At 38.6% G+C, this 15,800-nt stretch overlaps 1 protein-coding gene across 2 annotated transcripts; it reads right to left on the reverse strand.

The window, feature by feature from the left end:
• Positions 1-6,884: 6,884 nt before the first annotated feature.
• LOC122315570 (pleiotropic drug resistance protein 1-like) lies at positions 6,885-15,031 on the reverse strand. Of its 2 annotated transcripts, none has more exons than XM_043131552.1 (24): positions 14,131-15,031; positions 13,805-13,925; positions 13,618-13,706; positions 13,447-13,531; positions 13,209-13,368; positions 12,826-12,902; positions 12,670-12,723; positions 12,503-12,593; positions 12,116-12,417; positions 11,761-12,042; positions 11,269-11,585; positions 11,027-11,187; positions 10,819-10,922; positions 10,519-10,675; positions 10,335-10,442; positions 10,085-10,248; positions 9,422-9,754; positions 8,930-9,220; positions 8,747-8,848; positions 8,534-8,667; positions 8,114-8,341; positions 7,851-8,022; positions 7,484-7,738; positions 6,885-7,395 (listed from the first exon to the last, which is right to left on the reverse strand). In XM_043131552.1, the coding sequence occupies exons 1-24, from the start codon at positions 14,451-14,453 to the stop codon at positions 7,138-7,140; spliced, it is 4,368 nt and encodes a 1,455-aa protein (XP_042987486.1). In that variant the 5' UTR covers positions 14,454-15,031; the 3' UTR covers positions 6,885-7,137. The 2 variants fall into 2 exon arrangements, with proteins under 2 accessions (XP_042987486.1, XP_042987487.1); XM_043131553.1 differs by having other exon boundaries at positions 8,747-8,830; positions 14,131-15,028.
• Positions 15,032-15,800: the final 769 nt, after the last annotated feature.

Consider the following 15,800-nt stretch of genomic DNA (forward strand, 5'->3'; position numbering starts at 1 on the left):
TTCTTCAAGGGTAGAACTATAGATGACGATATCATCTAAATAGACTACCACAAATTAATCAAGATAGGGATGGAAGATCTTGTTCATGAGAGTACAGAAGGTGGCTGGAGCATTTGTGAGGCCAAATGGCATTACTAGGAACTCGTATGCTCCATAGCGAGTTACACAAGTTGTCTTTGCTTCATCCCCTTCCGCAATCCTCACTTGATAATATCCCGATCTTAGATCAAGCTTGGAGAAGTACTTTGCATGACCCAATTGATCAAACAAATCAGCAATTAAATGAATAGGATACTTGTTCTTGATGGTTACCTTATTTAGGGCCCGGTAGTCAATGCACAGCCGCAAAGACCCATCATGCTTTCTTTGAAACAACACGGGTGCCCCGTATGGTGCCTTGGAGGGTTGGATGAATCCGGCATCAAGTAGCTCCTTGAGTTGCCTCCTTAGTTCTTCAAGCTCTGGAGGTGACATGCGATAAGGGGCTTTGGCGGGTGGTTTGGCGCCGGGTTCCATCTCGATCTGATGATCCACCTCTCTCATAGGTGGTAGTTGCTTGGGCAACTCGGGAGGCATGACGTCCTCATAGTCCCTGAGGACCCTTTGGATCTCCTTGGGTGGAGGGGAGGAACTCTTCACTTCATCCTCCTCCATGGAGGCCAAGTAAGACACATCTCCCTTCTTCCATCCTTTCTTGAATTGCATGGCGGATAGAAGTTGGGTGGTGTTTGGCTTGGACACGGTGGGTATCATGCATGGACCCCCTTCCAAGATGCACACTGAGTTATAGTGGGGAAGAGACACTACATTGAACTGTCTCAAGAATTCCATCCCCAACACGATGTCGAAATGATCCATAGGAGCGACCGAGAAATCCACCGTACCTTTCCACGTGCCAAGTTGTAGCTCCACCCCCTTGAGCTACGCCATCAAGGGGTTTGGCCTCAGAATTCACGGTCTTCAGCCATCCTTGACCCTTCTTAAGAGGAATTCCTAGCCGTGTGGTCTCTTCCTTCTTAATGAAGTTATGAGAAGCTCCTGAGTCAACCATGGCGCGACTCTTCTTCCCATTAACGCACCTCTACAAACATCAAAGACCCATCCTTGGTGGTTGGCTTCGTGCTTGCCTTGAGAGAGTTGAGAAGTTGTAGACATCCCAGGTGCGACTTCTCTTGAACTTCCTTCTCCTCCAACATAGCGTTGAAGGCCTTCCTCTTGGGACAATCTCTAGCCCAATGTGGGCCGTTACAAAGGAAACAAGCAACCTTTGGCTTCTTGTCCTTAGAGTAGTCCTTCTTGCCCTCCTTTGATGTTGAAGGCTTGTCACCTCGATCTTTATACTGTGGAGGCTTGAACCCCTTCGCTCTCCCACACTTAGTGTGATTATCCTTCGAAGACTTGGATTTTGAAGAGTTGTTGTGACGCCCCCAAATTCCGTTTGGGATCGGACGGACATTTGAAGCGTCGAGACATGTAACACAAGGTTACCTGCCCCCGTTCATGACATATAAGATGCAATAATCCTAACATGCATCTAACATTATGCAATATTCGCAGCGGATAATTTTTTTCTTTAGCAATACTATGCACCAAACTGAAAATATCCCAATACTTAAAACATACTTCATACATAAAGATCTATTGAATAACTAAGATCACAACACTATTCCAAAATAGTTATGATCCAAAAGTACTGGAGATGCAACTCTATCGTACAAGTAGTAATTTAACTACTATATTAACATTAATGACGCACCGTCGTTCAGTCGACTGTGTCTAGTTGGTCAGCTCCTGATCCTCCTTCAGGTCCTGTAACAAGATCTACCATTCGGGGGAATGGTAGTTGGGACTACTACAGTGAGATTTGATTACAAATCTCAGCAAGTTAACAAAAAACTTCCATACAGACTAATGATGCATGTATGACAGTAAAAGCATAAATGCATAATCAAATTCATAAGTAATTAAAGCATAACTTAGCGTACAACATAACATAATTGACATAGCTTAAATTGAATCATGAATTGAACTTGACTTGATATGAACTTGATCTGAAACTTGACTTAGCATGAACTTGCTCTGAAACTTGAATTAACATGAAAAATACATACTCCACAGTTGTTGTGGCCCCATGTATTCTACGTATAAATACATACTCCACAGTTGTTGTGGCCCCATGTATTCTATGTGTAAATACATACTCCACAGTTGTTGTGGCCCCATGTATTCTACACATCACTATGCAGTTAAATACATACTCCACAGTTGTTGTGGCCCCATGTATTCTACATAAACTTGACTTAACATGAAAAATACATACTCCACAGTTGTTGTGGTCCCATGTATTCTATATGTAAATACATACTCCACAGTTGTTGTGGTCCCATGTATTCTATATGTAAATACATACTCCACAGTTGTTGTGGCCCCATGTATTCTACATAAACTGAATGTGCTCAAGATGAAACGTGACTGGAATATGAAAGGACTGAACCCCTGACGTAACATAACGTGACTTGAACATAATTTGAAATACATAACCAACTTGAGATAGTAACATTTCGTAACATGGCATAACATATAACAGACAACATATTTAACATGACATATTTGTAATGTATAGTAATACATGACAGAATATATTGTGTAACAGATAAAAATTGATGACAGAATAAATTCTGTATAATAGACAATTACATGATAACTTGGCATGGCATGACATATATGATAACATACATACATACACTGTAATTCTTTTACTTAGCACACATACACAGTAGACTGCTAGTAAGTTAAAAGCTAACTTACCTCGATCTCCGCATTTCTTATAAAACTTCAAGTGCGATCACGAGAAACTGTAATTAGTGATTCTAAAAGTTAGAACCAAATCACTAATAATTTGAAATTTAGAAAATACTAACTTAAAGAGTAAAATGAAAATTTTACTCTCTACATGTGGGAAAATGACCGTTTTACCCATAACTTAAGGATTTTGCATACTAATTTCAAAAGTTTCCAAAATTTACATTCCTCATGTAAATTTTGTTCTAAACTTAAATATCAACTCAGAAAAATTTAAAACAAAACACAACTATGGAAAACACACTATGGCCGAAACATCCATAGGCCATTTCCCTTGATTTTTGTTGCAATTCCTTCCAACTTCAAAACTCATGCTTAAACCAAAATTTTGCAACAAACATCTTCCAATTCTAAGTTCAAAACCATACTTAAAACATCCATTTAGAAAAAGCTAATAATTAACACCAAACTTTTTTGTAAAAAGATCCAAGCACTTGAATAACAAGTTTTGACCTTAAATCAAAACATCTCCAAGAATTTCAAAAATCAAATCTTACTTCTAACATATTAATAATATCATCCTAACATCAACCATGCTTTAAATCATCGAACTAAAGTCACCAAAATTACAAAATAACATTTGGAGTTTTTGGTTTTACACTTAGTCCAAAAACATAAACTTTTTCCTCAACTAGTTTTGATAAATCTCTTGATCTATGACTTATATTTATATGATCTTCAAACCAAACCATCACATGGTTTAAAAAGATATCCTAAAACATATATAAGCTTCTAATTCAAGATCACATGGTTAGAAATTAACCAAAACATAAATTTAGCCAAGAATATCCACACTTTGGCTTATTTGAATATCTCTTTGCATAAAATTTCATATCTTTGAAACTAACATCAAATATCTTCAAAATAATAATATAACATGTATATAAGATACTTAGTATCCTCCAATAAAATTATTAAAGTCATTAGAATAGGTTTAGACCACCAAAGAGTTAAACTTTCTCAAAACAGAAACTGTTTTTCCTCTTCCAGTTTCTAAGTTTCTAAATCTAAGAAAATCTTTCATCAAAACCTTTAATCATGCAAAAATCCTCAACCAATAGTCATATATACATGTTAACAATACTCCATAAAAATTTCGGACCAATATCTATCCATTAGCTTGGTCAAAAACTCCAAACTATAACATACTCTCCAGATTCACGCCCAGAATGACATTTCCATGGTTAAAAATACTTTTGACTGACCAAATGACCATGGAATGATACGAAAAATACATCTACGGAAACTAGACTCAAAGAGGAACAACTTATATGAAGGAGACTTTATGATAAAACACTTACAAAAGCTTCGAAATGGGTGTGCAAAAGAACTCCTAAAAGCTGTCCGAGAGAGAGTGTTTGGTATTCTTTCAATGGAAAGCATAAATGAAGATAATTTCGTGGGGAGGGGTGGCTGGAGATACTTGTGGATAAGATATGGAAGAGATGAGGCTGGAGTGAGAGTTAAGTGTAGGACTCTCTTACCCGGAGTGAGAGTTAAGTGTAGGACTCTCTTACCGGAGTGAGAGTGGAGTGTAGGACTCTCTTACCTAATAATATCTACAAAAATCAACTCAAAATATTTTTACCCAATAATATCCACAAAATTAGTTTAAAATATTTTCTAAATGTGGAGTAGATTTGGAAGAGTAAGGTGGTTAAAATCTTTCCATGTGTATTTTAAATCTATGTTCTTAAGATATTTTTCAAATGTGTATTTTGCTTAGGTGTCATGATCTCACACCTTGATTTCTTTCACAATTCCATCTAATGGTTTCTCTTTATGCTAAGTATCTAATACTATTCATTATGTGTGGTTAAGATCTTGCCAAGTATCCAAATAAAATTTCGTTAACCTAATTTGGACATTTCACACTGTGATTTTGAAAACACTGCGTTTAGTACGTTTACCGAGATTACTATTCACTCCAAAAATAAACGTAATAAACTTAGTACTGAAAAATCTTAAATATTCAATTAAGCCTAGTGGTGTAGACTATAATGTATTCTGACACTTCTAACTATCTCAAATAATTAAAAACGCATTTCTTGCACCATAGTGAGTGATAACACTAACTATGTTGACATGCTAAAACCTATGCGATTAGTCGATTCGTGTAAACTTACGAAATTTTCACGAGATTCTTAAGGTCAAAAGAAATTCCACAATTGAATTTCTAGCGGGTTGTTACAGTTGTCACTCTTATGATACTCAAATTCTTCTAAGGTTTCTGCCACGGTCAGGGCGGTGGAGATGTCGTTGACTCCACGACGCTTGAGTTCTTGAGCCACCCAAGATTTGAGACCGTCGATGAAGTTGAAGAGGAGATCTTCTTCACTCATGTTTGTAATTTTAAGCATGAGGGCAGAAAATTCCTCAACATAGTTGCGGATAGAAGAAGTGTGCTTCAACTCATTCATTCTCTTCCGCGCATGAATTGCCACATTCTCGGGATAGAATTGCCTCTTGGGTTCACGCTTGAACTCTTCCCAAGAATCAATGGAGCAAGTACCCTTCTCTAACTCACTATGCTTACGACGCCACCAAGTACCAGCAAGATTTGTAAGATAGAGGGAAGCAGTACGTACCTTGACACGCTCGTCTTGCATGTTCAAAGCTTCAAAGTAGCGCTCCATGTGCCACATGTAGTTGTCAAGTTCTTTGGCATCCCGCTTGCCATCGAACTCTTTTGGTTTGGGGGTATCCACCCTTGGTGTCGCCATCATTCCAGCTCCGACAACGCCCCCATTGGCCACTGCACACTTGCATATAGCCCAATCCGCCTTGGTCTCCTCCAGACCGACGCGGTATTCCTCCATTTGTCCTTGGAGTTTCGTTAACTCCCCCAAGACCCGGTCTTGGAAAGCAACGTTCTCAACACGTTGTGCCTCGATGGTAGGGTGGATGGTGCTTAGAATGGACTCCTTGAGCGATTCGGATTGTCCCTCCAATCCTAGCTCCTCCAAACCTTGCTCCACGATGTCAAGTCGGTCCCTGACATCCGCTACCGCCACCTCCATCCTGATCACCGTGTTGTCAAGGGTGCTCACCTCCCTGTGAGACTGATCCCATTCCTCGATCTTGGCCAATATCTTGGCCATGGCCCTCTCGATCCCATCGAGACGAGACTCCATAGATGAGCTTGAGTCCTTCGACCTCTTGCTCTTTCTTGTCTCCTAGACCTCCATGGTGATCTCACTTGGATCTGCCATCCCAACCTGGATAGCTCTGATACCAACTGTCACGGACTTAGAATTTCTTCACTCGACCCGTGCGGCCTTAGGAGGCTTTCTCTCCCACAAAACTCCTACGTAAGCCTTCTAAAGGACTCAAGACAATAGAGAACAAACTGGAGAGAGAAGATAGAGAGAGATGCTCTAGAGAACTTGTTTCTCTTATTGCTTTGTGATTTATACAAATGAGAGCCCCTCTATTTATAGGGAACTCTTGGTACAAAGAATGGTTAGGATTGTGACACTTGTCACCAATCCAAGGGTAAAGAACTTTCTAGATTCCTACTCTAGAATTGTCTATAATGCCCTTTCTAAAACACTACTCTAGAATTGTCTATAACGTCCCTTCTAGATGACTCTACACAATTCTACAAGATTACAAAGGACTAGGAGGCATTTAGATGGTTAGAAAATTCTCTAAAAAAATCTAGGTGGTGACAGAAGGCTTCAGGAGCACAATGACCCAGCCTTGTCTAGTAAGGATATGGTTGATGAGGCTATGAAGAGGAAAAGTGGGGATAATTTAGCTGTTGTCGTGGTCTGCTTTCAACACCAGCCTCCCTCGAACTTGATTGCCCCACGCTCTAGAGTGCATAGGAGCTTTTCTGCGAAAGGTTTGAGGTAGTTGCAAAGCTTTTTAGATAGCCTGAAAAATTAACATGGTGGGTGATAAATGCCTTTTTTAATTTTTAAGAAAAAAAAATTCAATTTAGAAATTTATCTGCAGTTTTAGATTGCTAGAGAATTTTGACTTCCAAGTTTTCAACTATAACATATATGCGGCAACAATTCAATTAAAATAATTTTTTGTTTTCTTTGACTACATTTATTTTCCATCCACACATGTTCGGGCATTTTTTTAATTTACAGTTACGTTTATTCCATCCAAAGAATTAGAAGAGCTGTTCAACATTATCGTTTCTGCTGCCGAAATTTGGCAGTCTGATCAACGTACGAACTGAAAGTAGTGAGTGACACTTGGCAGATTCAGATGCTTTGGGGAACTTCAAGTAATTCTAGATGCCTTGCATGGCCTTCAGTCTCATTTGGTTTGAAAGTTTAATGCCTTTATGGAGAAGGCAAAGATGGATGCAAAGAGCACCGGGATCCCAACAAGCACGACCGCAATGACACCCACAAACTCAATTCTAAACCCAAAATAACTCCTGACAAAGTCCTCCACTGTTTCACCAGACTCGAGTTTGTCCTTTACATCTCCATATTGTGAAACCACCAATCCGTACAAGGTCCAAGCAACGGGGCAAGCCCAGTAGTACCATTTCCACCATATTGGAATCCTCTGCCACAAAGAAAAGGTTCGAAACTCTTGATATATGGATTTATTTCATGTGTCTATGTATGTTGGCATGCAAAAGATTGGTATTTACCGTTTGGGGGATAACGAATCCAGAGAAAATGTTCCATATTGCATAGAAGGAAGATGAAAGTATGGTGGCAATGTTGTGGTTGGGAGTTATAGCCACGGTCATCATCCCATAGAATGTGAAATATAATAAGGTGAAGTACATGAAGAAAAGATACCATAAGAACTTGCCCACTTTCCATTCGAATCCCATCATGGCATATACTATAACCCCATAAATGACAGTCTGAAGGAAACTGTACGGAAGCTCAATAACAACCTGCAAAACCACAACTTATTGCTCCATGATAACCACAAAAATGACCAGATCAATTTCCTAATGGAAAGTAGACCACCTAGCTGAATTCCATATGCTAAAATAAGAACTTCACCTGTCCAATGGCATATGGCAGAGCAGAATACATTCCAGCTGCTCTTTCTCTATAAAATACCGTTCTCTCAGTACCCACAACTGGCTGCACCGACATACCATTTTGTACTCCAAGAAACAGAACAGCGGTGTACATGGAACCCATTGCATTGAACAGATCTTGTTGTCTTCTCCTGTACTTCCCCGAAAGCCAGCACATATTAGTTATAGACAGTAGAGATTTAGATGCAATTTTCATGACTTGAGTTTGTTTTGCCGCCATACCTTTTGGAACCAATATCCCAGAATATCATCCCAAACAACAGAGCTATCATACTTGTAAATAAGAGTCTCACAGCATTATATGATGGATTTCGCCAATACGACCAATGCTGTTTCCATAGGCAAGCGGTGCATTGGGTGAAGAACGATTGTGAGTACTGAGTATGGAAGAATAGATCTTTGGAATCCAGTGGCGGTGCACTTAGTTCCTTGATCAATGCTTTGTTTCTCCTGATTACCAGAGAAATATATACCGTATACATCAATATCATATTCTGACAAATGTCGAACAATCTAAAATTATCATAGGCCATATCAACAACTTTCCACATTTTGAAGCTTTTTGCTTGCTAATATTTCTTACGATTTCTCTGGGGTCATGACCAAAATGAAAATTTAGAAGATTTATAACAAAAGCTTTACCTATATAGTTCCGAGTTCTTGTACACATCAGTGAAATTTAAACCAAGAGATGCTTCTTGCCCTGCTGAAGTAACCTCCAACATCCAAGTTGCAGGGTTATAGCCGTCTCTAATTTTAGGAACTCCATTTAATTCCTTATGAGCCAAAACTCAAATATGTTAGGAGTTATGTGACAAATGTGGGGGTTCAATCTCATATGTTAAGTAGCCTGACCTCGAAGTACTTGATCAGATGTGAAGACTGGCAGCCTAATGGACCAGCATATATTTGCTCCCCTCCCACTTTCAAAAGAAGTAACTGAAAGGCAACATTTAACTACTCAATGCTGGAATACTTCCAGCGAGCAAAACAAATTATCGGTTCATTATTCTCGAAAACATATGTAACAATTCTAACCTCATCAAAGGCATCAAATATATCAATGCTTGGCTGATGAATTGTGCAAACCACTGTTCTTCCTGTGTCCACAGTGTTCCTCACTGCTCTCATTACTATTGCTGCTGCCCTGGCATCAAGGCCAGAGGTTGGCTCATCCATGAATATTATAGCTGGGTTGGCAACAAGCTCAACTGCAATTGTCAGCCTCTTGCGCTGCTCGGTTGAGAGGCCACTCACACCTGGCAGTCCAACTAGTGCTTCTCTTAATGAGGTCAGCTCCACGAGCTCTATGACTTCCTCAATGAACATCTGCAGTCCGCAACCAGAGTTTTAGTCAATATCCCTGATAACACTGAACATATGTCATGTCTTTTGTGGCTAAATCTTGACTTTATCCAACTTTTCTCTCGGTGTGAGATTGGAATATGCAATCCTCATTTGATTGTGGTTTTACCTGCCTGCACATTGCTCCTGATTAAAAGACAAGGGAATAAAGAATGGAAGCTATACCATTCTTGTTGAAGAGTCAACTTCAGGGGCTAACCGAAGCCATGCAGAATATTGCAAAGACTCATAGACTGTAACATAAGGAGAGTGGATATCAGTTTGTTCACAGTATCCTGATATGCGGGCAAATGTTTCTTGCTTCTTTGGATACCCAGAAATTTTGATGCTTCCCTGGATATATCCACTGGTTTTCCTTCCGGCTAAGACATCCATTAGTGTGGTCTTACCAGCACCAGTAACACCCATTAGAGCTGTTAGGACTCCTGGCCTGAAAGCACCACTCACACCCTTCAAAAGTTCAAGTTGATCCTCATGAGTACATTGATTTTTCATTTCCTGAAAAGCATTGGAAAAAATTCATAGGTCAGATGTTATTTGGCTTTGGAATAATTTGAAAAATATATTCAAGTCTGTTGGTGATGATGGTAATTAAGAGTATAAGGAGAAGCAAGAAAACAAAAGGTTGAAATGTCGGTACGACCTATAATTTGGCAGTATCACGAATAGTCCACAACAATTGTGCAATATAAACAGGTTAAGAAACTAAATAATAAAATGGAGATTCTGTACCAGTAAAACCACCAATTATGCAAATAGCAACAATTCAAGCACTTAAGCACAAATATCACCTAAGTACTTCCATCTTTTTACTGAACTTGAAGGTACCTGTGGCATGTCTACAGCATATCTGATTTCATCAAAAGTGAGGGATAGGGGTTCAAAAGGAAGAACCATTCCTCGCTTCCTGTTTTGATAAGCTTGATCAATTCTACCCACCCTTGCAGATAGAGAGCAGGATGATATACTTCCTAGAGCTTCAGTCCCTTGTTCTGTATTTTTTTCACAGTAAATATGTTATAGTCTATACCAGAAGGTGAGAAAAGTAAACAAGGAATCTAGGAGCTTACTGACTCACCGGGAGAGCCTTTTCCTCTAGATGATAGCTCAATGAACTGTTCAGATCTGTTAACGTTTCTATCAGCCAAGGTCTCTTTCGACATCACTGCCTGAGACTTACCAAAAGCTGCAACAAATTATTCCGTTTGTCAGAAAAATAAGTCCAATTTCAAAACAAGCAAGAAATGAAATAAAATACTTACGATTGAGATACTGTAGAGCCAAAGTGAAAAGGAAATTGAACACAAAAATATACGCAATCAAAGCTCCTACTCCAATCCAATACCAATCTGCCCGTGGAAAAATCCCGCGAGACTTTAAGATCAAAACTCCTAACGGTTCTGATGAATTAGGAGGTACCTACAATGTAAACATTCCGCATTAACCAGCGAGACAAAATAAATTGAAACCTTCCGTATACTCAAATTATTGATAAAAATTTTTTAGCCCAATATTTTCCTTTGATTTCCTTTTCTTTTAAAACTTCATAAAAGGATGTGTACATGTCTCCAACTCTTCCCAAGAAATTCGTTTACAGATATGGCATTCTGTCCATACATCAGCGGGGAGACCCAATAACCCCAGTACCAACATTTCTGCACATCGTCTGAGATTAAAAAAAAAAAAAAAAATCAGAAATCAGATCTGATTGGCTTGAAGATTAGAAACCTTATAATCAAGATTCGAGACCAGATTATGTTATTAAATCACCTCGAGATATGATGAATCCTCCCAGAACCTGCACTGCAAGTAAAGCGAATGCACCAACTGTGCTGGCCACAATCGCGTTCCTTCCTAATGCAGCCATAAATCGGAACAATCCAGATGCCATCTGGTTAATGCACATGATCAAAAAATATTGTTTGAAAAACCTGCAATTAGGAGCTTTGATCATATTCCCGAAACCCAAAATGTGAACTTAAAATTGAATCATGCCTGTTTCTTTTTCTCACCGTCCAATGTCTGGATCAAAGCCTACAACATAATAAGTCATGACCACCCAAACGGCAGCCTCTACAAAGGTAATTGGAATCTTTAGGAGCCATGCGGGTAGAGCGTATGCCCACGAAGGATAGAAGAAAAGGTCTCTTTGCTTGTAGAAAATGGGAAGTTTGATAACAGCCATATTGAGCTCTGATATTCCGTTAAACATGGCTACAAGTACCGTAAAGAAAAGAGCACCCAAATAGATACCACCGTCTGTTATTGTATCTCTATGCATCTCAGTTCGCAAAAACAATGTCATTGTTATGAAAGCCAAGAAAGTGAGCTGAACATGCGAGAAATAAAGGAAAAATAATCAATAATAACATATTGGGGGGCCATCGAACCTTTTGACAAACAAGAGTGGAACAACCCTAAAAAAATGAATTCAAAGTTTGATCAAAACCGAAACTTAATCTCACTTCAATTTGATCGAAACCGACAATTTAAATGGTACTCACATTGCTTATTTTGAAGATGTAGACAAATGAGTTTCTCTTCATCAGTAGGAACTCTCTCCAAACACAAGCTCTCAATAGCTCTTTCTTGCTAACACCGTACTTGTTAGCAGTTAAAACAGCAGGGTGGCTTTTGGACTTGTTAAATGGAGTAGCAAGCTCGTCGTCAAGTTTGCAACCGATGTGAAATGAGCGAAATGCTTTGGCAAAGTCTTTCACAGTAACAAAGCTGTAAGGCGCATCTTTACGTGCCCAGTACTGCTCCTGATCTTTTCTTGATGTTACCTATTGCAACCCCACAAGGAAGACAGATTAAAAAAGAAAAAAAAAAAATAGAGAGAGAGAGAGAGAGAGTTACTTCTTGTAAGAAGTCCGCAACTCCTTTCCTCGCAGGACATTTGAAACCCATATATCGAAAAAACTCAAGGACATTTTCGCGGGGACCTTGATACACAATTTGCCCATCCGAGAGGAGAACTATATCATCAAATAATTCGTAAGTTTCTGGAGGTGGCTGGAGAAGAGAGATAACTGCAGTTCCACTGAGAATGTGGATGGTCTGCCTCAGTGAATTTACAATCTGAAAAGTTGTTGAGCTGTCCAAACCAGTGGATATCTCATCCATGAACAATGCTATTGCTGGTCCAACCAGCATCTCCCCTATATCATATTGACCCGAAAATTTAAGTACACAACGAGAATGTGGGGTGTTGTTAAACATACGATGCTTTGTTTTATGTTTTACCTGTTGTGACTCGTTTTTTCTGTCCACCAGAAATGCCTCTTAACATTTCATCCCCCACGATAATATCAGCGCAGACTTCAAGCCCCAAAATCTGCAATGTTTAAGCAGAAACCTTAGAATGATACATATGTTCACATCGTTAAGCGCATTGGATTTCAAAGTGGTACCTTGAGAACGTAGTCAGTAACTATACTGGTCTCCAGTCCTTCTAGTGCTGCTGCCTGAAGAGAGAGTTTGCTTGACATGTCAATATTTATTTATTTATTTTATTAATGATCATTCAACATATAATTTACACAGAAAAGACAATCTATTTTTGCCACCTTCATATAGATATCAAGATCAGGATCTGGCTTAATATTTGCAGCCTTCTCTCTTCTTAATAATTCTGCCAATGTCTCTGCAAATTTGTAAAAGTTTAAAATTCAAAATTCAAACCCACGAAAGAAACTTCTTGGACCATAAATCTTTTAATAATTCTACTTATCATCCCAAATATCAAATACTACACTTATTTTATTTTTTATTTTCTCTATAACAAATATGTAGTGTATGGATAATAAATAAATAACTTAATTAGTTTAACAAAAATAAAAGAAAATAAAAAATTATAAAAAAAATTAAAATATATATAATATGTGATGTGAGATGGTAATTAGCATCCATCCATCGTCTTAAGAATTGATGGTGTATCAATTTGACTGACCATAACGTGGACCAACCCCCTGACATCTCGCTGCAAAAGCCAGTGTTTCTCTCACTGTCATTTCTCCTATGTGGAGATCATGTTGACTTATATAAGCCGATGTCCTCTGCGGCACAAAATCTTCCATTCCATGTCCGTTGTAGGTAACACTTCCCGAAAACTGAAGTTCATGAGTTTCTGTATCAGATCATAAGGCAACAACAATAACGTAAATACATTTGACACTTGGTTTTCTCACTTTTAAATCTTTATCGAGTTTTCCAGCCAAAGCTAGCAATAGTGTGGTCTTTCCAGAGCTCGGGGGGCCTAAAAGCAATGTCATTCTGCGAAGATTTGACGAACAAAATGGGACAAATTAATGGTTTGGAAACTGTAAAAAATAGCTGGGATGAATTTTACATGAACTCACCTCTGAGGCTTGATGATGCCACTAACGTCTTGAAGGATTGGTAAGGGTATCTTTCTACTTTGATGAATGGGAAGATAGTTTAAGAATCCCTTCAGAGATATGAGAATGCGAGAGTCGAGAGATCAGACGACGAGAATGCGTAGAGATAATAATTGTAGTTACATAATATAACTTAAAGTTCATTTACCTCTAACATATTGACCAAGAAGTTACATATTGTAGGCAATGCTCTGCTTCCAACATAAATTTCAGCCTCCACATTTAGGTACTCAAACCGAACTTCAACAGTAGGAATATCAAGTCCAACTCTGGATATGGATTTTTTTTTAAAAAAAAAAAATAACAAATAAACAAGGATTCCAAACAATTTCAGAGAAATAAGAGGGGAAAGAAACGAAGAACCTGTAGTGTCTAGAAACCAAAATCCCTCTTACAAGCTAAAGATCAAACATGAAACAAACACAGACACAAGAATATTCCATGATTTTAGGAGCCAAAGATGATCAATCTCACCTAACTATGCGATCCTTGAGCTTTAACAAGAACTTCTCATTATCTTTTTCTGCAATTTCCACCAGCCTATCTAGCAAAGCCTTTCTCTCCAGTAATCCAAGAGTCTTTATGTCAATCTCTCTGGCTTGACCCTCTGCATTAGTGAGTACACCTCTCCTTATACGGTCATAAGTAGGCAGCCTCTCTAAAGCAGCCCATTTGAGAGCTTCTTCATCGTCTTCTTGTCGCGAAGACCTTGAGAAAATTTCCATGGAACTGTTCCTCCAGATGTTAGGGCTGCATGTCGGCGGACTACTACCTCTGTAAATTTCACGACTCTCCATTGACCCAACTATTGCAACAATTTTTCCATATATACAACACGTACACAGTCACTACAGCTCTATCTTCATTGCGATCTCGACCAGGGCTTTATCTCTTCCGTACTCAAACGGCGCCTACGTCTTTCAAACCACTCTCGCTTTTCAATAACAAAATCGGCGTCCTCGCCTTTTGTTCCAGTCCCCAATCTTTCCCACAAATCACCGATTCTTCCTCGTCAGTCCCCGAAGAATCATCCAAACGCGTAAGCTCACGCTTTCCTTTTTCATCTTTTTGTCCTTTTAAACAATTTTTTTCTTCTTCTCCCAGCAGGGCGTCCTTAAGCCTGGCGTATATCTAGTGGGAACACCGATTGGAAATCTTGAGGATATCACCTTATGGGACTTGCTTATATACACACAATCTAAGAAACTGTTTGGCTATTGACTTGGCGGATTTTTATGTGTCTGTTTCGCGAATGCAGTGATCTCCGAGTGTTAAGATCGGCTGCTGTGATACTTTCAGAGGACACGAGGCATACGGGGAAGCTGCTTCACCATCACAATATCAAACCCCCCTCCCCCACCCCCCCTTTCCCTCCCCTGTGAGTATTTTTCATTTTTTTTTTTAAATTTAAACTTGCATGCAATGAAACTCAACTTTAGAGCTGAAAGCCTGAGAGAGAGAGAGAGAGAGAGAGAGAGAGAGAGAGAGCGCAATGCCCGTACGTTGCTTAAGGTATAGAGGTCCAGAAGTGAAGTTATCATGATAGAGGAACGATGAGCGTACATGGCATTCTCAACAATGATAATCTTTTATTATGGATTTTATCATCTCATCATTATGTATTGCTGTGGTCCATTTTATCAACCAATAAAAATAAAATAAAATTCAAAATTAAGAATAATATTTTTTTAAAAAAACAAATAATAAAGCAAAGCAGTTGAAAAAAAATAATTTTATTAAAATAAATGATCGAATTAATGCAAAATATAACACGATCAATAAAAAAATAAAAATATTGTTTTCTTCATAAAAAACTATTTCTGGTAGAGAAAAGGTTTAATATTTCTTAATTTACTATATATAATATAATAAAATATAAAGCTTAAATGTTTCATAGAAAATAATAAAAGACAATTTGATGTTGGTATCATTGACTACGAGGATACGGATATGATATGATATGAATTGGTTGAGGAGTGGAATACAGCCACCAAAACTAACAAAATTTCAGCAAGCTTTTTTGACTGATGCTGAGGGTTCTTAATCACCAACTGAAAAAAGCAGAAGTTGCTGAAGAAAAAGACAGAAAAATAGCCGGAGTTGATGCTGCGTCATATCCCCACCAGTTCAATATGATTCAAATT

Source organism: Carya illinoinensis, chromosome 7 (genome assembly GCF_018687715.1).
Source record: "Carya illinoinensis cultivar Pawnee chromosome 7, C.illinoinensisPawnee_v1, whole genome shotgun sequence".
NCBI lineage: Eukaryota > Viridiplantae > Streptophyta > Magnoliopsida > Fagales > Juglandaceae > Carya > Carya illinoinensis.

Excerpts from the sequence above, each read along its gene's own strand:
- LOC122315570 (XM_043131552.1), bottom strand. The coding sequence starts at position 14,453 with ATGGAGAGTCGTGAAATTTACAGAGGTAGTAGTCCGCCGACATGCAGC. Across the intron at positions 12,418-12,502 it reads GAAAAAACGAGTCACAACAG|GGGAGATGCTGGTTGGACCA; the intron begins GTAAAACATAAA and ends AATATGATATAG. Across the intron at positions 8,342-8,533 it reads AAGAACTCGGAACTATATAG|GAGAAACAAAGCATTGATCA; the intron begins GTAAAGCTTTTG and ends TCTGGTAATCAG.